At 48.2% G+C, this 24,339-nt stretch overlaps 1 protein-coding gene across 2 annotated transcripts in view; it reads right to left on the reverse strand.

Moving 5' to 3' along the window:
- znf423 (zinc finger protein 423) overlaps window positions 1-24,339 on the reverse strand; it is a 134,879-nt gene that overhangs the window by 99,251 nt on the left and 11,289 nt on the right. For both annotated transcript variants that reach the window (XM_061246700.1, XM_061246699.1), the window contains exon 2: window positions 467-529. In XM_061246700.1, coding sequence (XP_061102684.1) covers window positions 467-529 — 63 coding nt within the window. The remainder of the gene's footprint in view (window positions 1-466; window positions 530-24,339) is intronic.

Genomic DNA, 24,339 nt, shown 5'->3' on the forward strand with positions numbered 1-24,339 from the left:
TCTGATGTAGGAAGCTAAACAATCTGTTCCTTTATTCCTTACTGCCATTGTTTACCCTGTTTAATGCCCTTCTTCTGCCCTGGCCCTGCCCTAATGCCCCTCTGTAATGCCCCCCCTGCCCCAGTCTAATGCCCCTCTCACCAAGTCCTAATGCCTTGTGCCACAACAAAATACATAAATGACAAACAAACCCTGATAACCAAGAAAGGAGGAGGAAAAGTAACAACTCCTCTCCTCTCTCCTCTCTCCCTCCCTCCCCCATCTCTCTCTCCACTCTCTCCCTCTCTCTGTCCAAGCAGCGCATCACTGGCCATATGGAATTGATATTACAGATTGAGTAAGCAGTCTTGGAACAGCAGCAGGAATGTGACACATATAGAATATAACATCTTTGCTGCATCAGACGGCACCCTGGGAAGACCTGAAGCCTCCACAGCCTCCAGAACAACAAAGCGGGTACCTGTACCTGTCTGTACGGACCGGGGCTCCCAGCTCCCTGCGAACTCTGACACCTCACCTTCATCCACAGCTAGAGGGAGAGAGAGAGGGAGGGAGGGAGGGAGAGAGGGAGAGGGGGAGGGAGAGAGAGAGAGGGAGGGAGGGAGGGAGGGAGAGAGAGAGAGAGGGAGGGAGAGAGAGAGAGGGAGAGAGGAAGAGAGAGAGGGAGAGAGAGAGGGAGAGAGACAGAGAGGGAGAGAGAGAGAGGGAGAGAGAGAGAGAGAGAGAGAGAGAATGTGGTTAGAAACAGCTTGTGCAACCCGCAAACTCAGCCTTTGATCTTTCTAGCACCTGCCTGTACAAACTTTTACAAGTGATGTATTCCACACCTGGAGTCACACAGAGTCGCACAGGATGCGGTCCCTCCGCACATATCAGCGCACCTCTCAGCCTAACAATTTCACCTTCGGGTTCGGTCTGTTTCTCTAACGGATTCAAGGAAGGGGAGGGGGGGGGTGGGGGTGATGAGGGGTTCATGTGGGGACAACACAGAAGAGACAGGCACCAGGAGCTTTGGGACAGAGTGACCTCACTCCACTGTGGGGCCCCTCACAATCCCCCCCTCCACCGCCCCACCTCCCCTATGCCGACTGTTCCCAGAATTATCTCTTCTACAGCTCTGGTATTGGCACCTCTCTCACTCTGTGTAGCAGCTCCTGATTCACAAAGCAGGAGCATTCAATTAGCTGGATTACTGTGCAGAGCGAAACTCAGAACAGATCTTTTTACTTCAGTACATTCTCCAGATTTGAGAGGAGGTTTTACTCAGTACAGTTATCCAGCTAACTCAGTAATCCTGCTTTATGGAACAGGGTCCTGGAATCCTGAGATTGTGGGTTGTATTCCCAGTTGGGGGCACTATCCTAGTACCCTTGGGGTGACATTAGCTCAGGTTGTAAGAGCAGTCATTTGGCAGGTGGAGGGTTGCCGGTTCGATCCCACCCTGGGTGTGTCGAAGTGACACATAACCCCCAAATGCTCCTGACGCGCTCGTTGGTGCTTTGCTTGGCAGCCAATCACCGTTGGTGTGAGTGAGTTTTGGGGCGGCCTGTAGCGTAGTGGTTAAGGTAAATGACTGGGACACGCAAGGTGTCTAATCCCAGTGTAGCCACAATGAGATCCGCACAGCCATTGGGCCCTTGAGCAAGGCCCGTAACCCTGCGTTGCTCCAGTGGAGGATTGTCTCCTGCTTAGTCTAATCAACTGTATGTCACTCTGGGTAAGAGCGTCTGCCAAATGCCAATAATGTAATGTAATGTTTGTGACTATGAATGGGTGAATGAGAAGCATCAATTGTACAGCGCTTTGGCTAAAAGCAATATATAAAAGCCAACCATTTACCATTTACCATTTGAGCTAAGCGGTTTAAGCTGAATTAAGAAGCAGCGGTATACATGGGTTGTACCATAAGAAATGTAAGTGGGGTCCGCTCTGGACAAATATCCGCTGAATGCCTAAATACACCGTTTCCTACCCAAAGGTGTGCCAGTCCCCGTGCGTACATGTCTACGTCTTTACCAAACCTGTCTTTGAACCCGCACGCATCGAGACTTCCTTTAGCTCTAAAACGAGGAACAAAACCAGTAGCAGAAGCAAGAGGATGAAAACACAGAGTCAAGTCAGGCTATTTTTTACTTTTCCTGGGCACTCTGAAGACAGGAAGTGCCGATGGTACACAAACAGGAAACAGCAGGAGTCCGAACACAATGGAGACACCCCCCACCCACCGTGACCCCTGGGGGGGCTATGCCACGGAGGGCAGGGGAACAGGGGTGCGTGTGTGGGGGGGTTTCGGAGGTTGAAGTACTGAGGAAACAAACACGGTAAAATGCTGCCAGGACGCAACACAAAGCCACACTCAACCCTCTGTTTTTTGGAATATTTAAAAAAATTCTAAGACAGCACTCCATTGCTTTCAGTTACCAGTAATGATTGTGGCATCAGCATTAGTTTATGAATGTGTGATGAGATCTTACACCTTAAAGGGTTAAGCCCAGGCCATGGGCACCAGGGTGAGAATGTGCTAGAATGAGAGTTTGGTTCCCCACACTAGCCAGTGCGCTCCACAGTTGAGCGGTTTCAATGGGTCTCAATGAGGACTAGAACCTACTCTACTCTCTCCAGGTAAACACTGAAACACACACCTATTCATACGTACTCCCTCACTAACATGCGCACAGACACATCCTAAGCTCAGTCACTTATACGCTCACACACATACATGCCCAAATAGACACATACTCCATCATGTACTGACATCTACACAAAGACACATTGCGTTTGGTTACTTGCATCCATCCATCCATTATCCGAACCCGCTTATCCTGATCAGGGTCGCAGGGGGGCTGGAGCCCATCCCAGCACACACTGGGCGAAAGGCAGGAATACACCCAGGACAGGTCGCCAGTCTATCACAGGGCACACACACCATTCACTCACAGACTCACACCTACGGGCAATTTAGACTCTCCAATCAGCCTAACGTGCATGTCTTTGGACCGACGGGGATTCGAACCCAGGACCTCCTTGCTGTGAGGCGGCAGCGCTACCCACTGCACCATCCGTGCCGCCTGGTTACTTACAGAAACGCACAAAAAACACTCACAAACACACACACAAATAGACACACACACTCCATCATGTACTCGCATCTACATGAAGACACATTCGCTTACTTACAGAAAGGCATGTAAAAAGATAGACAAGCACAGAAACACAGAAACAAACACACACACAGACACATGCGCGCGCACACACACACACACACACACACACACACACACACAAGCTTCCAGTTCTCCCTAGAACCTCAGGTCACCGTTCTGCTTAATTCATTTTTTTCTCTGCGATCACACTTCATATTTCATACTCTGCCCCACTGCCAAGGGAAACAGGCCCTGTTCTGGGGTTTTAAGGCCGCCCTGCGGGCCTTTTACGACGCCGGTCCGGATCTGGGGCGAGCGCGTGGGGCGAGAGGCCCAGCTCAGCCGCCGGAGAAAGGCCCCGCTTGTTGTCCAGGCCTGGGGTGCGGAGTCCAAACGGCAGCCCCCTGGGGCCCCCTCCTGGACCGGCTCTCACCCGCTCTCCCTCTCCTTTCCTGCTCTCCCTCCCTCTCTCTCCTCCCTCTCTGTCTCCTCCCTCTCTCTCTCCCCCTACCTCTTGCTCTTTCCCTCCCTCTCTTACCTCTCTCTCTCTCTCTCTCTCTCTCTCTCTCTCTCTCTGCAGACTGGCTCAGTGTGGACATATGCCCACTTGCCTGTCTCTCTCTCTCTCTCTCTCTCTTACCATGCCCAATCCCACGCCTTTGCTACATGGGGTTGGGCAGCACAGTGGATATTCTGGCCAGATGACTGTAAAAGTGTTGGGTAGCAGACTTACACTTACTCTCTACTGGTGACTTGCTCTACCGGTTTCATGGCATACATGATGAAACGGTTAGGAAAAAGCCATAAACGGTTAGGTAACCGGCACTGCGCATCTCTGACTAACCAGGCAAATGAGCCTGAAAAAAGCATTAAAGTGGTCACTGTGTGTACATAATGAAATATACAGTATATGCTGCAAATTAGAACGCAACAGTATATGATTTCATTTCCTGAGCATAAATAACCAAGCTCCCAAATGTTATGTAATGTTCCCAGTTCCACACAGCTGCATACTGTATGCACTGACAAAAACCTACACCTAGTACCATAATGAGGACTCAAACTCTAAACCTGCTGGCTGCCACACCGTGACCGATGCTGTCGGCTCCGTAACACGCCAAGCCTGAGACCCAGTTCAGCTCGCTCCCCCCTGACCGCACGACCACAGCCAATGGTTCTCCACCAGGCACCCGAGCCAAGCTGACCAGGCCTCGCCAGGACCGCCACGTCCTTGCCATCAGCGGCAGGGATATTTCAGTCAAACCAGCAGTTACTAATTCAAGCCGCCTCCTCTCTGCCTCCCACCCCTTAATAGACTGCCCCCCCCCCCCACCCCAAAAAGAGTAAATCCAGCACAAAGAGAGATAAGGATAAGAGTACTGTACCAGGGAGGCCCTGAGTGGGGTCATTAAGTGTCTTTAAGACGCAGCCGTGTGGCTTCCCGGCGGATGAAGACGACGGTACATTACACCTGATCAGGGCTACACACTCCTGCTCCATTTAACGCTTCATTAGAGGAGGGATATTGAAGCGCGCTCAGGCGGAGAGATATACCTTGACCAGATTGAGGGTGGCAGAGAGTCTGTGTGCGTGCGAGCATGTGGGTGTGTGTGTGTACCTGTGCTTGTGTGTGTGAGTACCTGCGTATACGCATGTGTGTGTTTGTGAGTGTGGGTAGGTGGGTTGTCTGGAAGTTTAGTGCCCAGCTCTGAACAAAATGCCATTTCACTAGTCAGTGCACCGGTCTCAGAATCACTGCACTACTGTGGCAGGTCTACCACCGTCCCGCCCACACAACCAATATACAACCATACGACAACTGCTTCACAACCACTGGGCAGCCCCAAAACAGCCACGCTCCCCTACAATAACCTCCCTGTTACACCTTGAACCGGTTCAGAAAAACTGCACTTAATGAATTCTTGGTAGAAAACCCCGGCTTATACTCCCTCTTGCTCCTACTATAGCCCTTAAAGTTGTGTTGCAGGCTTACGTAAGGAACACAACAGTCAGCTGCGACACCCGTAACTTGGTATCGTCTCAGCCCCTTTCTGTTCCCATTTCAGCTCCCTGGATAAAGCCACCTGCCGGAAGATTGAATGGAACTGTAATTGTCCTACATAGAAAACAGCTACAGAAGACGCATACAAATAGAATTTGTTAATTACAGTTAACTCACCTCACCTCGTTTTGTGGGTCTATATTGGTGATATTATTATAAAAAAATAAGGAAAGATAAAATGAAGAAAAAAAGATCCTTCAGCTCTCCAGGGTCAGGACCGGGGAATCCACGGCCTAGCCAAACACAAAGCCTGACTGCCGTTCATATTGGACGTGGGGGGAGGGGGGTTAGGGCAGGAGGGGTAGTGAGTAGCCCCTATGAAGGCAACAGACTGCTTTTATCTAAAGCCACTTACAGTTTATTAGACTAAGCAGGAGAAAATCCCCGCTGGGGCAATGTGGGGTTAAGGGCCCAAACAGATGCACGGATCTTCTCGTGGCCACACCAGGGCTTGAACCACCGACCTTCCGGGACCCAGTCATGAACTCTAACCGCGAGGTAACTGAACGCGTGTGGCGGAAAATAATTGTAAAATAAAGCTATAAGACGCGGAAGTGAAACAGACACATTGCCAGTGGCAGCTGTGTGGTTCCACCTAAAGTAGTGGGAATAATGGGCTTTTGTTGAGTCGCAGTCACAGTTACTTAATGTGGGCGGAAGTAACAGGAGGGTCTCTTGTAAGGAGGAGGGGTCACAATGATGACACTCTGGTGACGGCCAGACCCTACAGATGTGGACCAGAGGAAGGGATACAGATGTTCCCTGAAGCATGTTCGACACCCCCCCCCCCCACACACACCACACACCCAAAAAGCCAGGCCTGGAGGGAAGGTACAGACCTCACACCACGAATGCCCTGTTAGCCAAATAAAGCAAAGCCATGGAATGAAGGGGGGGGGGGTGAGGAGGGAAAAATGAAATAAAGGAGAGCAGTCATTAGTTAGCCAGAGAAAGAGAGAGAGGGGGAGATAAAAACATTTTAATAAAAAGCGTTTTTCATTATTTTCCTGTTGGGAATTGCTTGTTTTCATTAGCGGAATTATATATTTATTTATTTGCATTTTATTCCCCCTCCTGCCCTGCCTTTGCAAAATGGCTGCTGATGTGAACTCTGGAGCAGAGAGGCAGAAGCAGCTGAGGCCAGCGCCCTCCCCCCTCCCCTAATACCCCCTGGGGTGACCGAGCACGGGGTCAGCGGGGGGCGGTGTGTGGGACTACGTCCTGAGGCCTGGTAGGGAGCTGATACACTCACAGGCCTTGATCCAGGCCTAGGCTCTGTCTATTCCAAATATATTGGAGACTCAACCTCAAAACCATTTGAAAATAACAATTTCCCCCCCAAAGTCTTATTCAATCGTCACCTTCAAAAGAGAACGACAGATACATAAAATCACATTTTATTCCTCAAAGCTAAGGTGGAGGCACTGTTGTAAAGTCAGTGTGTGGATGACCTTGCTGAGGCTGAAAGCCCCGTCCACTAGGAGCTGAGGTCATTCCACCACAGTCCCCCAAACGGGTGATTTTTAATTCTGCTGTAGCTGCATTTAATAGAATGTGTTTACCTGTGGAGCACAGCTTCCGTTTACTCCATACACTCTGATACTCACATTCCCCAGACTCAGAGAGGATAAAATACATGCTGATGGGCAGAAGGACCCTTATAGAAATCAAATATAGCATCACACACCTCCATTTAAAAATTTGAAGTTTCTGAAAATACAATATACTTTTTCTGTATGGAATACACAAGATACCTGTGTCTGACCTGCAAAGCAACACTTGCCTCCACCATTTTCATTCATTTACTGATACTTTTTTCTCAATAAAAATTTCTCAATCTTATAACCAAATAAAATTAAGAGTCTGGTAAAACTAAATATAAATAACTAAAAATATATTTGACTGGTAACATTTAGATTACTCACTTTGATGTACTGCGTAATGGGCGTGACATTGGCCCCAAAATGATTGTCGGTCTCTGATATAACAGCCTCTCTCCTTTCCCTGGCCTGCTACCCTGCTCCTTCTATACTTCTTCCTTCCTCCCTCCCTCACCCTCTCTACTGCTCTACCCCTCCCACCAGCACATCCACCCCCACCTCTCGACAGTGCCTCTGCCCCATCTCTGCCTGGCGTGTAGTTTGCCCTCTCAATCCTGGCACCAGAAGCCAGCAGCACGGCTGGCTCTTACTGTGCCAACGTGATCGATAATAGACTAATGAATGTTCTCAATTGGCCGGAAAACACACCCAACTTGACTCCCGCTCCGAAATCAGTCCGTGATTACAGAGGCTCATGGCCTTGATTTGGGCATCTCTGCTCGTACTGTGCATTTTTGGTAGGGACCCCTCAAAATATACCTCCCGCTCAAGAGCCAAAATGGCTCCCACCCCAGCATCCAAATCCATACACAGTTTATGCAGGGCGAGTGGGACTGAGGTGCTTGCGCCTGCTTATGGATCAGCTCCATTAACGCGCTTCGCTTTCCCCCGTATCAGGTTTACCCACCGCAGGGAGGCAGAGGGTTAACAGCGAGGCCGGGGCCCAGAAATAGCGAGGCGTTTAGCAGCCTAGCACGCCGGCCCCGCCCCTCCCTTTCTAAACTCTTATTTAAGAATAAAATGACACCATCCGCCCCCCCCCCCCCACCACCCCCTCCACTCCCCACCCCTCCAGCCCCGGGCCCCCGCGCATCCTTGACACAGTTTATTTCTGTATCACTGAAAATGTCTCCAGTGTTAATTGCCTCTCTCTGTCGGTAAAGAGAGAGAGGCATTATTTGCATTTCTCGGGCCGCAGAGCAGCAGTAAAGCTGGAACATTACCATACGCCGACTTGGAGTGCGTTGCTCCTGGCGACGCAGACAGCGCGACGGCGCGGCGTACAGAGCCCGGGCGGAGATCAAACGAGCGCCGCTACGCTAACCGCCACGCTAACCGCCACGCGCAAACGTGCCACGCGAAAGCCCCAAACCATCGGGGGCGGAATCGCAGAACACACATCTCTTATCTAATTGCGACTCGCTTTTTTTCTTTTTTGTTTTGTTAAAAGGGAAGTTTAATTTGCTAAAGCTGTCAGTGTTTTCGAAGCGAGCTAACGGGGGAGCGCAGGGAAAGTTGTGGGATTTGAAGTTCAGCCTCCTGCCGCCCCACCCCCCTGCACCCTCCTCCACCTGGTGTGATGGTGACTTTTACGCTCACACCGTTCGCACACACAGGAATAAAACAGCCTGCTAATCTCGCTCTCACACCACTCTCAAACTGTTTTCTTCAAATTCCAACTTATTTTCCTTCCCCGAAGTTCATTTCATTCCAGTCAGTCTAGTCTGTAAAAACGTTTCATTGGTCTCTGTTAGTGGAGAGGATCCTGAGAGCAAACAAGTGACATTAAAGACACGGGACAATATAGTCTCTGCACGCACACACACGTGAACACTCATGCAAACAAGCATGCACACTCACACACACACACGAGAACTCATGCACACATGCATTCACACACACGCACAAGCGCACATGTACACGTAAACACAAATACACAAATGCACACACGCACACACACACACACACACACACACACACGAGCACTCATGCACACACGCATTCACACACACGCGCACATGTACACGTAAACACACATGCACACACGCACACACGCGCACACGCACACACACACACACACACACATTCACGCGCACACGCACACGTAAACACACACGCACACACACACACACACACACACACACACGTAAACACACACGCACACGCGCACATGTACACGTAAACACAAATGCACACACGCACACACACACACACGAGCACTCATGCACACACGCATTCACACACACGCGCACATGTACACGTAAACACACATGCACACACGCGCACACACACACACACACACACACACACACACACACGCATTCACACACACACGCACACACACACACACACACACACACACACACACACACACACACACACACACTCATGCACGCACACGTAAACACACACGCACACACGCATACAGGCTCACGCAGGCGGGCGCGCACGAATCGCAGACAAACAGTCTGACCGAGACACCACCAAAGGCACAGTACTTCATTTACAGGGAGGGGTCGCGCATATTTGCGCCCCTCCAGGAGCTCAGGCTACTGTGAAACGGGTTCCATCACAGATGTTGAAAGAGTAGCAGCCAGCAGGCTGCGACTGGCCCCCCCACCTCGCACATCCAGGGCCCCCACCAAGACAGAGACGCAGGCCGCCTACATCACAGGCATTCCTGCGCTCTCCAGCTTAGGAGCGCAGCAGGGCAGTGAACCTCCATCCCGCAACTTAGCCAGCCAGTCTGCACTCTGGCTCAAATGTGTTCCGAGGGAGAGCCACGGAGAGAGGAGGAAGAAAGGAAGAAAGAGAAGGAGTGCGGTGAATGAAGTTTAGAAAAAAGTCAGAGACAAAGGCAGAGTGAGAAAGGCGTGATTTGAAAGAGAGGAGGAAATGAAGGGAGGTATGCCTATGGTGAGAGTGGGGCATGACATATAATCATTCCAAATCTGTATTTTTCATTTACACATTTTCATACGGTTGAAGTATTTTGGAATACAATGCTGCACAAATGCTTTCATTTGAGGTACCGATTTCAACAGTGCTTTATACTTATTACAATACAATACAATTATAAATGACACATTTCAATACTATTACTGAATACTTTATCAAAGACCTAAAGTTGGCGTCAAAAAGAATGGCTAATTTCTTCCCAAATAGCATTTGAACTGTGCTAATACATATTCTGCCACTCTGAAAATCAATGCAATCAATCCCAGTGCTTCTAAAACCTGACTTTGCAGGGACATAAGTGATGAAAACTTGATCTATATTTTCAATTAATATACAGAAAATGAATGTTCAAGTCTGTTATTCCACATAATCTTGTAATATATTGCATGCTAAATTCCAGCAATTTCCCTATCCAAAAACATGATGATTGGCTTAAAAATGATTTAAGCCAACCATTGAAAAAAAACAAAGAATGTTTGCAGGTAGGAACAGAGATAGTGTACGGTTTGTGCATGGTTACACAGGGACACTGTATATCAACAGAGTGGTGAACATACAGAGTGGTACACAGAGAAGGGTATATACAAATATAATGGTGTACATCAACTGGTTTATATAGTTAGTGATATAGACACATGTCTATACTGTATACAGAGTGAGCAGTGTGTCGATAGTAGGTATGGTGATATACAGGCACATGAGCATAACCTGCCAATAGAAATATATATAGACAAGTGTATAGAATGTGTTATCCTGCCACAGGTGTATCCACAGTAGATATATAGTAGACACAGGTGCTGATATATAGATAGTTTTATATAGTGCGATGCAGACACAGGTGTATATACTGCAGGTAGGGCGATATACAGACACAGGTGTATATACGGCAGATAGGGAGATATACAGACACAGGTGTATATAATGCAGGTAGGGCGATACACAGACACAGGTGTATATACTGCAGGTAGGGCGATATACAGACACAGGTGTATATACAGCAGATAGGGCGATACACAGACACAGGTGTATATACGGCAGGTAGGGCGATACACAGACACAGGTGTATATACGGCAGGTAGGGCGATATACAGACACAGGTGTATATACGGCAGGTAGGGCGATATACAGACACAGGTGTATATGGAATGATAAACAGACACAGGTATATAACAGTGAAGTGGTGGGCAGAGGCAGCTGTAGCGGTGCACACCCAGGTGCATACAGACGGTGTAGAAAGACAGGTGTATGGCAGTGTATAGATGCAGCGGTGTACGTGCAGAGGCGTAAAGGTGAAAACAGCACAGCGGGGCTGCTACACCCAGGCCTTCTGCACAACGAGGAGAAACGGAGCACTGCACCTAATCCCACAGTCAGGGGGCGTGTCCTTCAGGCCTGCTGCTGGCCTGGGGCCATAGGCTCTGATTAAGTCTTCCACACTTAAGGGATAAAGCCAGCCTCTCTCTCTCCCACTGGAAGCCATTAGCAGCCCACCATTTGCAGCTGTGTGTGTGTGTGTGTGTGTGTGTGTGTGTGTTTGTGTGTGTGAGCATGCATATGCGCTGTGTGTGCACAGGCAGAACATATAAATATATAGACATTGAAAATATAAAGAATGTTCATGTACATATGTGGTAGGAATGGGTTTGTACTGTGTGTGTGTGTGTGTGTGTGTGTGTGTGTGTGTGTGTGTGTGTGTGAGAGAGTGTGTAAGAGTGTGTATGTGTGCGTATCAGTGTGTATTTGTGTGTGTGCATACATGTGTGTACGGGTGTGCGTACGTGTGTGTGGGTGTGTGTATGTGTGTGTGTGTGTGTGTGCGTACATGTGTGTATGTATGTATGCATGTATGTATGTGTGTATCAGTGTGTGTGTGTGTGTGTGTATGTGTGCGTACATGTGTGTATGTATGTATGCATGTATGTATGTGTGTATCAGTGTGTGTGTGGGTGTGTGTGTGTGTGTGTGTGTGCGTACATGTGTGTATGTATGTATGTATGTATATATGTGCACATCAGTGTGTGCGTGCTGAAGAACGAGCCTCGCACTGCACCCACAGACTCCTCATCAGCCTCCATTTCGGGCAGAGCCGCCTGCCTCCATCCCGCTCCCAGGCCACTTCATTAGCGAGGGCACGCCCCGGGCGGCACGGCACGGCCCCCGCCACGCCGGCCCCCGCCACGCAGCACCGCGGCGCATCACAACGCGGCGGCTCCAGCGCGTGGTCCGGAGCGCGGAGCGCGGGTTCCGGCTCGGCGGGGTCGCACGCAGCGAGCGCCAGCGCATTAACACTACACACGCGCGCCACGCGGACACACCAGATTAATCACGCCAACGCCATTGTGTCTGACGGACCCGCGTTTCATCTCCACGCCAAGCCGGAGGAGAGATCCATCTTCATAAATCTGTGAAACTGACAGAGGTATAAAAGATAGCGCACCGTCCCCCCCCCCATCCCCCCGCACCCGCCAACCTCCTGTTTCCTACGCTTTAAAGAAACATGAAAGGTCTGTGTTAACCGAGCGGGAAAGAAGAGAAAGCATAGAACAGAAATCATTACAAACGCACGGAGCGTCGCCCCCCCCCATCCCCCGCCTCACCCGCCAGCTCCCTCCGTTTCTTCTGCTCGTCAATTAGACAAACACAACCTGCGCTCGTCTTTTACACGTCTCTGGGTGAGGGTTATATGTGAAACAAAAAGGCCTTTAAGTGAGGGCTGTCAATCAACATGACAAAAAAAAAAATTATAAAATAAGGGTGAACAATGCCAGAAAAGGCACGAGCTTCAAAATTTCTGTTTTTTTCACATGGTGGATGTATACAAGTTCTGTGTGTGCTTCCGCTAAGAACACGCATCAAAGTCCAACCAGTTCAATCACTCCCTTTAGAACAGTCTTTTCAATCCTCCACCATTTCAGTTTTTGCATTCATCTTTGCCACGCACCCTGTTCTGTCTTTATCTAAGAGAAAAAACAATTTCCTACGTTCTAAATAACAGCACAGACTGGGCCTAACAGCAGACTGGGCCTAACAGCACAGACTGGGTCTAATAGAACAGACTGAGCCTAACAGCTCAGACTGAGCCTAATAGCACAGACTGGGTCTAATAGTAAAGACTGGGCTTAATAGCAAAAAGCAGGTCTTAATAGCAAAAAGAGTGTAGGCACATGACTAAGAGTCCGATCAGCAGCCAGTCAGTACATCAGTACACAGGGATGGGATTTCTCCTAATTGATCAGGACATATTGATTTTCATACCCTATAGGTTTCCGAGGCCAGTAGCATTTTGCTTCATGGCTTAACATTCTCTTTCACCCAGAAATGTCACAGTGCAAGCGCTCTTGATGTGCGATCACACACACGTGTGATCACACACACATCAAGATGCGTCTGCCACTGGTTGTGACATTTAGAGTCTGGAAAAAGCAGTACTTCCTGATTAATCAAAAAAAAATCATGGTGCTAGTCAGGGCTAGCGCTTCTGTTAGCGAGGTTGGGAGTGTGGAAAACAGCAGTGTTGGTAGACGAGCGTTGGTTGTGTAGATCGACACGAGTAGACTGGAGAAGCAACCTGCTACACTGGGTGACATAGTGACAGCGAGAGGCGTAACTGAGGATTCTTAACGAGGAAAAAATATAACTTGTGTTTGACATAAGAGAATCATAAGAATACATAACAACAGGCTATTTAGTCTGGCTCCTCATCTGCCTACCATAGACAGAGCGGCAGTCTGTAAAGATGTACATTCTGGCCTTTTTGTGCAAACAAAGCATAAAATACGCATGCACGCAAGTGCCAAAATGATCCAATCATATGTAGCCTTGTTCTTGTTGTGCAGCGTTAGGTGCTGTAGGTGTTAACTGAGAGAGGTAAGCAAGGGAAGGTCATGCTTTACTATAAGATTAAATGAATTAGCGTTAACAAATGCCGTAGTTAAAATCAATTAATGTACAAATACAATAAGCATGAAATGCATTAGCTAATGTATTAGTTACATGAAGATGTATACATTAGCAAACCATAGGATAAACTTAACCATTAACATATACATAAACCTTATTTCTTTCCCATATGAATTAGCATTAACTAGTAGTATGCTATGTAGTTATTAACTTGAATTAATGATGTACAAATACATTAACAAAGCAGATATACAGATTACAGATAACTACAGTACCTAATGCCAACTCATGTAAAATTATTGTAAAGTGTTATCAAAAGGAAAATAATTCTTCCAAAAACAGACAGGAGAAGAGTGGGCTGCACTTTAAGGTCTGTGATGTCAGTGACCTCACCAGGCACTTTACCCACCACCTTCCAGTCTGAACTGAAGAGGCACACACAGCTCCCTCCCCACCCATCCTCAAATACTGATGCTACATTCTTGCCATGGCTCCTGTCTCCTTACAGAGAGAGAGCGAGAGAGAGAAAGGATGCATACCAAAGACTTCCTCTTTTTTTCTAGGTAATTAAGGAATGATAAAAGCCTGACTTGTTCTGCGAGGCTTAATGGCTTTTAGCCACCATCTAGATGACAGGTACATGGCCGCGGCGGTCCCCAGATTCTGGCCCCTGCTCTGCTGGGAGGGTGGCGTGTTGCCAGGGCCCGTGGGGACCCACAGCCCGTCTGCACCGGCTTCCCCTGCACATGGAGTGGCCCCGTTCCCCGGCTCTGATGTGCACATTTCCGGGGGTGTGGGGGGAGGGAATGAGACAGTGCCAGCACAGAGCTAGCGTATACCTAGCATAGAGACGGCACAATAGCAGCCCAGAGCTAGCATATAGCTAGCATAGAGACGGCACAATGGCAGCAGAGCTAGCATATAGCTAGCATAGAGACGGCACAATGGCAGCCCAGAGCTAGCATATAGCTAGCATAGAGACGGCACAATGGCAGCCCAGAGCTAGCGTATACCTAGCATAGACACTGCACAATGGCAGCAGAGCTAGCATATAGCTAGCATAGAGACGGCACAATGGCAGCCCAGAGCTAGCATATAGCTAGCATAGAGACGGCACAATGGTAGCACAGAGCTAGCATAGAGACAGCGCAATGGCAGCACAGAGCTAGCATATAGCTAGCATAGAGACGCCACAATGGAAGCAGAGCTAGCATATAGCTAGCATAGAGACGCCACAATGGAAGCAGAGCTAGCATATACGCAGACACTGCCATAACACAGCACAGAACCATCACAAACATGGTGCCATAACACTGCACAGATCTAGCAAACACTGCCCGGAGCCAAGCAGTCCAGACACAGCACCCAGCTAGCACAGACACTGCAGCAGCCGCCGCTAACGCTGATTGGCTAGCAGATCCGCATCCACTCCCGGATAGACGGATGTCTGCAGGAGAAAGGCAGCGCGTTGGGGGTGCCATTACCATAGGGGAAGATAATCTATGAGGGACAGGAAATGGCCAGAGCGGAGTGGGGCAGGCAGTAGGCCAGAGCGCCAGCCAGTATTTGGCAGCTCTCTCCCCTTTCTCCCTCTTCTCTCCATCATTCTCTTTCTCTTTGCTCTATCGCACTACTAGTGAGAGCAGGGCTGTATTGCCCCCCCCATCCTAAATCCCCCCCCACTGCCAGCAGAGCGGGCGGAATGGCCGGGCAGAGTATTCCCCTCTCCGTCCACAGCGCCGCTCAGCCTGGCTGATAGAGTGCTGCAGGATCCCTTATCTCAGAAATGGGTCACTGTGTCCAATCAGGCTGTGGAGCGAAGCCCAAGAGGGCGTTTCTGGCATTTCCTGCTGGACAGGACGCAGGCCTGAAGGCCCGCCTCCACCCCCCACCCCACTAGAGGATTACGAGGCCAGCCCATTGGCTGGCCCTTCCGTGTCCCCGAAGAAGGCACGGTGCCACGATTGGCTGAGACGGATGCCAATCTGCGCTCCGCTCCCCCACCCCACTCCCCTCAGGCTCCTGTTCCAATGGCCTGTCCTCAAAACCACAGTCAGGGGAAGAAAGAAGCTGATTAACCAAATACTTTTATCAGCGCTGAAACCGCGCCGTCGCGCTAAAACGCACTTAAAAAGAGAAAGGGAAAAAAAACAAAAAAACGGGAACAACCACTACTGGCAGGGAAAGCAGGTTTTTAAAAGCGGAGATGGCACGGCCTACTAGACAAGCGAACAAAGAGCCCGCACTACAACACTACCGGCCCTCCCTTCCCTCTCTGCAAGAGGGTCTGGGCGCTCCGACACCCTGCTGGCCCTCCCGGGGTGGCCCTGAGGGCTCGGGGCTGACGCGGTACGGTGGAGGGAAGCAGCCTGATGTAACCGGTAGGCTGCGGGTTTGATGCCGAGGCACAGCCGCTGCCAGATTTCACTCCCGCATTATAAATCTGTGACGCAGGAATGAAGGAGTTCGCCGGGATTTCCAGGCTTTCACTGCTCACAACACTTCCCGGAGACGGTTAATAAGCAACTATGACAAAGCGCAAGCTTTAATAAGCCAATAAGACCCATGCTTCTGAGGCTTCAAGTCCAAACTGTACACTCCTTCCCCCCACCTATAAATAAATAAATCAATAACGTTCCACATAAGGCAGCAACACGTTGGCCCGCACAACACAGAAATCTGTACAGCCACATAGCTCACCGTTCCACACAGTGTTTAAGAATGTGACCCTACATAATGTGCAAGGGTTTCTGGGAATGAGGTTAAGAAACAGAGAGGGAGAGAGATACAGGGATGGGCAGGGTTTAGGAGTGTGCGTGTGTGTGTGTGTGTGTGAGAGTGTGTGTGTGTGTGTGTGTGTGTGTAGGAGGGAGGGTATGGACAGTGTGTGTGTGTGTGTGTGTGTGTGTGTGTGTGTAGGAGGGGGGGTATGGACAGTGTGTGTGTGTGTGTGTGTGTGTGTGTGTGTGAGAGAGAGAGAGAGAGAGAGAGAGTGTGTGTGTGTGTGTGTGTGTGTGTGTGTGTGTGTGTGTGTGAGTGAGTGAGTGAGTGAGTGAGTGAGTGAGTGAGTGAGTGAGTGAGTGTGTGTAGGAGAGGGGGTGTATGGACAGTGTGTGTGTGTGTGTGTGTGTGTGTGTGTGTGTGCGCGTGTAGGAGGGGGGTATGGACAGTGTGTGTGTGTGTGTGTGTGTGTGTGTGTGTGTGTGTGTGTAGGAGGGGGATATGGACAGTGTGTGTGTGTGTGTGTGTGTGTGTGTGTGTATGGACAGTGTGTTATGAATGCATCTCTTTGGCTGCCGTCCCTGGTGCTCTGGGGGGACTGGTGCACCTGCTGAGGGGAGAAAGTGCATCCCTCTCTGGGCCGCAGTGTCCCGCTGCACGTTGGCCAGCGTTCAGGAGCACACCCTGGGTGAACAGACACAGGAGAGGTCTGTTTACTGCAGCACAGAGCCCACCAGGTTTCCCCTCTAACCCTCCTCTATGGTCAGATCTTACCATTAATAATTCACAACATTTTAACCAGTTAGTGGAGTGTGATGCTAATGGAAAAGGTCCCAAATCCCCCTCCCCCCTCAACCTTTTACACCCCAGTTTAGTACTGGCAACCAAGCCCCTTCAGTTATCTTTATGCCACCTGTACATGTGCTAGGAGCACTAATTGTCATGCTATGCTAATGGTCAAAGTTAGCAAAGACCACTGCATCGCTAATTGTCATGCTGTGCTAATGGTCAAAGTTACCAAAGGCCACTGCAAGCTAACGGTCATAGCTGGCTAATGGTCATACTATGCTAAGCGTCAGTAAGGCAACACCATTGCGAGCTAACGGTCATAGCTGGCTAATGACAGCTGAGGCTCAGTCCTGTGATGCTAAGGCTATACGTAGCCTGAGAAAGTGGCAAGGCCTTTTTAGACTGAGTGGGACCTCATGGTTCATGATTAAATTTGGAAGAGTTCCACTAAATAGAGCATTTCTGGGAGAGTGTAAGGCAACCATTGCCCTCGACTACAGGGGAGGTTTTTGTTTGGGCTTGACCACTTTTCTTTCCCGTTTTCAGAATTGTTCTAAACCATGTTTTGCCATTGTGTTTCCTGTTCCTCTTCAGCACTTAAGTCTCCCCCTCTCTCTCTCTCGGTCTCTCCAAGAATAAACGTGTCTGCCAGATGCGTCACATTTGAGAGGTGAGCGAAGGCCACGGAGGCTAGCGCAGCCACAAGAGCGGTGCATTCCGACACAGGGCCTCAGCGCCTGGGTGGACCAATCAGGGCGAGCCAGGGTGTGCGCCTGGCAGGTGTATCACAATACGATCCGCCAGGCACCCAGCCACAAGAAACAAACACTATTTATCTATCTATTTTAACCATTTACAATTTTCCTTTTCTCCAAGTAGATTGTATCCTCATTCAGAGTCATGTATGCCAACTGCCACAGACAAGCATGTTCTGTACACACAGATTAAACACACTCCTTCCGTACTCGCATGCTAGCGGTCTCTCTTGCACAAATGCTCACACACACACCCCCACCCACCCACACATACATACACACGCACTCCTGGTAAAGTGCAATGTTGCAATGTTTCTCACTCTTGTGTTCAGCAGGCGTTTCCTGAAGAAAGCTCTAGGTGTAGTGTCTGTGCTGTCACCTTCCGTTTCAATCTGCATCACCTCAGTCTCTCGCACAGACTCGCTCGCACTCTGTGCCGAGAGCGTATCAGCTGGCAACAACTGTATCATTTAACACCGGGCGCCGCTTTGCCAAGTTAAAAGTGTATATATATATTAACATGCGCCCGGGCGCAAACAGGCCTGTTCTGCTTCTGTTCCGGAGGAGCTATTGCAGTCAAAGATTAAAGTGCGTTCAGATCTCGGCGTTGTTTTTCATCCCACCTCAAACCCTACGCCGCCTGTCAGACGCCAGAGGAGGAAAAAAAACAGATCCAATATGCCTGCAGCACGCACATAAAACAGGGAGAAAAAGAAAACAAGAGAGTGACAGAGATGCCATGAAAGGGAGAGAGCAGCAACAGGCAAGAGGGAAAGTGGTAGAAACAGCTCCCCGTTTGACGCCGCGTGCGATCGTAGCGTCGCGCTCAGGGGAATTCATGCTAATGGCGACCCCCCGGCACCCAATTATGATGCGATCAAACGGAGACGAGACCGGAGGTGGGAGCTCTGGTTTGCACTCCGCTGACTTCCTCTTCCTGTTCCGTCCTCCTGACTGGATACCCTAACCCCCTCATACTCATATTTAACTGAAATTATACACATAAACATAACATTGCATCCAGATTAAGATTTCAATTCATTTTTTGGACATTATTTCTCACTATCATAATTCGATTTTTAAAATATATATAATATACGTTCATATAAATTATTGTTTCAATTTGGAACCTCCAGTCCTCTGCAAAGGCAGCCAAATTCATGCCGCAAAACCCCACAGCCAATCCGGGAGAGTGAAGACATTTGTGGTTCTCCTCCTAAACATGGGGAGCCCCCAGCTGCTTCTTTACACAGCGCAAATGAGAGTTCAACTCACAGAGTGGAGTCGGAGGAGGACCTTTCATATGCGGCTCTGACTGCAGTTCATGGCAGCCCAATTGACCAGCACAGATAACGATGAACGCGGAACCCTATCCGAGTGAACCCCCCTATTACCGGCGGGCCGTCATCATTAGACCTTATCCCTTATAAGAGCTATAACAATCAAATAAAGAAAGAAGTTGTTAATCAAGCCACTGCGTTCAGAGTACCATGACGGGAGTCCTCTCTCTCTCTCTCTTTGTCTCTCGGCCTATGTCTCTCTACTCTCTCAGGAGTGTGGTTTTCCCCACAGGAGATGCCCCCCAAGCAATACCAGCAACAATACCCACTTTTAGAGCAATAAGACCCGGGCATCAGATGTTTGTGGCAGCATCACTGCAGACAGGAGAACCCTGGGCAGCCCAGTCCCTGGGAGAGGAGGAGGAGGAGGAGAAGGCTGGGAGCACATTAATGGCCTTATCCTGTCGTACAGATTGGGGACTGCTTTTAGAATTCAGACTCTAATTTCACGCTCGGGCATTATTTAGCGTGATGCAGACTCGATTAGGCATTACAGCAGGCCCTGATCCCACAGCCGAGGTTCTCTCCTCCCCCCCTCAACCCAAGGACAGATTAACTCCAAAATCGCTGCACTTCAGAGACTGCTTCTGTGTGTGTGTGCGTGTGCTTAATTGTGTCTGTGTGCTCAATGCGTTTCTATGTGTGTGCTTAATTGTGTCTGTTTGCTATGTGTGCGCATTTTTATGTGTTCTTGTGTACAGTATATAAATTACTGTTTGTGTGTTTCTCACACACAAACTGGAAAATACAGATTATTTGACATCACTGTAGTTTCCAAACAGGAGCTTCAGCGTACCACCTCAAAGGCGACGCTCAGCCCAAGAAGCACGTTGCAGACCACAACGCTTAGCCTTCGATAGGTGCGGGAGTGGAAGGGCAACAAAGATATACACTCACTGAGCACTTTATTAGGTATTTTAGACTTCTTTTTTGGACTTATAGCTGCTGTTGGTGCCAGTCCACTTAGAGGTTTGAGGCGTTGAGTGTTCAGAGATGCTCTTCTGCATACCACTGTAATGTGTGGTTATTTGCGTTGCTGTCACATTCTTGTCAGCTTTGACCAGTCTAGCCCTTCTCCTCTGACATCTCATAAACAATGCATTTCTGCCTGAAGAACTGCTGCTTACTGGATGTTTTTTGTTTTTTTGCATCTAGAGGCTGTTGGAGGAGAAAATCCCAGCTGTTTCTGAGATATTCAAACCACCCTGTCTAGCACCAACAATCATTCCATGGTCAAAGTCACTTAGATCACATTTCTTCCCCATTCTGGCATTTGGTCTGCCACATGATTGGGTGATTAAATATTTGCATTCACAAGGTAGTGTACAGGTCTACCTAATAAAGTGCTTGGTGGGTGAGTGTATGTATATTATATATATATAATGTATTGCGGCAAAGTGCAGTTTTGTCAGCATCAACAAGAGCCGTCCCAGAGCTACATCTCCACTCTTTAGCTCTGACACGAGCCACATTCAAGCACTGAGAATGAGGCAAAGTCTTTTTCCCTACTTTTTTGCCTGTAAAGTGAGAGGTGATGTTTTATGTTTTATGATGTTTCAGTGTGTGAAAAAATATGACCCTTGCATCACCATCAAAGATTCAATCCAACGCACACAAACATGGACACACACACACACACACACACACACACACACAACGCACTGATATTAGTCCATTTGTCGTCAATGGAGTTATTGTTCTTCAGCAGGGGCTCAATGTTTCCAAGCTTCTCTGCTAAAGCACAACACGGCGCGCACACACACACACACACATCTCACAACATGCTACCTGCGCCCACCCCAGATAGAAGCTCTCCATGTCAGCCGCTATGGAAGCTGGGCTCCTCTGATCAGCCTGCCGGCTCTACCCGGACCAGACCGGCCCTTCCCTGCGCTCCTCATCAGCGCGAGGAGGCCGAGACCCGGACCACGGCCGCTGAACACCCCCTATATCCTATTCTCTTTCTGCGGCGTCCCCACACCCCTCTCTGTCTGTCCGTCAGCCAGCCTGCCTTTTGATGCGGGAGAATGAAGCATTTATTAGGAGCACGGGAAACAGGAGGAAGGCAAAACGCGATTCCATCTTATATCAGGTTTCAACTGTTCTCCTACACCATCGCTATGGACACTGCAAATCAGACCCCGGGACAATTTATGTGTCAGACAGACCCCTTCCCCCCCCCTCTCAGTCCCACGGTGGCCGGCTTTCTGGTACCGTGAAAGGTGAACACGAGGTAAAAATGTTCTTCCGAGCATGAGTTTGTTTTGTGCCAGGTTTCGCACGGTCTAGTTCAACGTGGTGGACGGAACAAATAAACTTCCTTACAGGATGCATATTTTCATTGGCTAGGATCTGATGAGGTTGTGGTGGATTAATTCCAACAACAGCATATTTACAGTGTCAAGGAGTTAAGAAGCACAATGAGGAGAGAGGGATGGGGGGGGGGGGGGCTTAGTGCTTTGGTTTTTGGGTAGGTGTGTGAGTTGGTCCTTGAGATATTTCAGGGTTTTTACCCTAGTTGGAGAGAAAGTGCCAGGTGAACAGGAATCGGGCTGGGCGCTCATGTTGCTGAGAGAAATTCATGTGGCGATGGCGTGAGACAACCGGCAACTGTAATGGAAAGCTATCATTTTTGTAAGTAAAAAAAAAAATCCCCAGCTGATTTGGAAGTGCAAGTCCCTGTAAGTACACACTGACCCCACAACCCCAGTGTGTACACACACAAACACACTGTAGCTCTTTCTGATGCACACACACAAAACCTTGTCTCCATATAAGCACTTACATATAAGCACAGCCCCTTACTTCTGTCTCAGTACATTGTGCAGAAAGTGAATACCTGGAGTATAGCCTTGTATATAACGCATAAGTAAGCATATTTGTTTTCAAGTGTGTGAGTGTGTGCATACATGACAACATTTTCTGCCACAATGTTCTCACAATATTTTCAGCCAGTGCTTTCGAAGCCATAGCAACGTGAAGGATACTTTCTCTCTCTAACTGACTGCGTTTCAGCAACCGGAATGCCTGCGCAGATAACCCGTACATATTGCCAATAGGCTAAGGAAACAAGCTATTGTGACCAGACTTTAAATTAAACCATCTCGCAGATACACACACGCTTTGTAAATGTCATTGATGAAAATCCTTTTTTTAGTCGTGAAACTTTAATTGTTTCTTCGACAACCGTGCAGTTTGCGCGTTTTATTATTCCGCGCTCTGCAGGGAGCGTTCGCCTTTTGACGGCGAAATTGAATCAACTGAAAATAAAAAAAAGCACCAGACTCCAAAACTTCAAGGAGTAGCCATTCCGCGCTTTCGGGCGATCTTAAAGGAGAGCAGTATAATCGCGACCAATTCTGTCAGAGCTAAATACCTCGATGCGCGGCTCCGACTCGATTCGAGCGCCGGAATAAAGAGAGACAGCTTCACGGCCCAAATCAATTTGGAAGGTACTGTGACGGCACACAAAAAGCTACACTGCGAGCCGTATCACGGCAATATGCTAACACAGAGAACGGCTTCTTAGACGCTAATCTCAAATGGAGTAAAGCCTCCCGTGGCCGTTGCGAGTCCGTGGCTGAATCACAATGGCTTTCGAGAGGGGGTGAACACAGCCACACTTCCGTCCCCGCCACAAAGCAACACAATCCGCTAAAATGAACTCATAACATACAACGTAGCTCGACAGGCTGCGGTGTCAGTGATAATGGTTCTGAGTGACTTAAGTATGAATAACCTAGAGAGCATGTACCAAAGCTTTGCATCTTGCATATCAAGTTATGAATGTATAATTCTATTCAGAAACTTTGTTTCAACTGAACTTTGTTATATAGTACTGTGCAAAATAGACACCTGCAAAAAAAAGTTCCATAGCTACAGCTAAAAGCTGAAAGATCGTAAATATCAAAAGTTTACTTCAAAGAGCAGTAAATAGTTAAAAACTAAATCAAATCAATATTTGGAGTGACCAGTGTGCATCAGTTCTCTTAGGTACACAGCCTCGACCAAGTTGTTATCTGTCTTCATCCATTACTTATGTTACTTTATTTAACAAAAATGTATCTGTAAAATAATTTGTTTGGAAAATGTTTGGAAATGTACACTTTTCTACTGACACACAAATGCAGGAAACAGACCAAATATATATACATATATACATATACATATTTTAAAACTAGGATGACTAGGAATGTTCACAGTACTGTGTATTTTTATTTATTAAAAGAAAAGAACGGATTCTTAAACTGAGTGACACACCAATCATATTTGCTTATGTGCCATCGGTACTTGACCTCTTCCCTACTGGTCTGGCATTCCGTGGCGGAACGGCAACAGCAGCCTACTAAAGTTTAAAAATGGCCAGTTTCCAATAGCCCAGGATATCAACAACCCTGGAACAGTTCTCGACGGTATCCACCAAACCAAAAAGAAATAAAATAGAATAAAAGTAATTCATTAAATAAATAAAAACTAGACTAATAAATTCCATTTTATCAATCTTTTACATCTCCCCTGCCATGCCTAAATGTAGCAGAATTATGAATTACCACTAAAATGGACTAAGATTTAAAAAATTGAAGCCTTTCATTTTAAAAGCCACTTGCGGTATTTTAAGATGCAAGAGACTAAAATATTTCAGCGACAACCCTTTGTTTAACCTTTAAAATTAATTCAAACAATTAGCGGCGATCAGCGGAAGACTAATTGTGTTAATTACAGTAGCAGACCTTTCACTTGACTGCATATTTAGCAGTGGGGTTATGTACATATACACGCTTTGTTAACAAAATTCACAGCCCGTCTCAGAGATAGACCATAAAAATACCCAGGTTTGTCAAATGCAAGTCACAGATTCCATAACTGAATTCCACATCCACTGAACACAAAATAAAATAAATGCCCTTGCTTAGTTTTTTCCGCTAAATGAATTACACACCAATTACAGCACCATAGAAATGGCATCATGTCCCCCAAACAGAAGGTCATTATGAAATAATAAAAACACACACAGGCTATTTGTTTTCGGGGGGGGGGGGGGGGGGTCTTTTCTAATCCACTGTTACCATG

The sequence above is a fragment of the Conger conger genome, chromosome 6 (genome assembly GCF_963514075.1).
Source record: "Conger conger chromosome 6, fConCon1.1, whole genome shotgun sequence".
Lineage (NCBI taxonomy): Eukaryota > Metazoa > Chordata > Actinopteri > Anguilliformes > Congridae > Conger > Conger conger.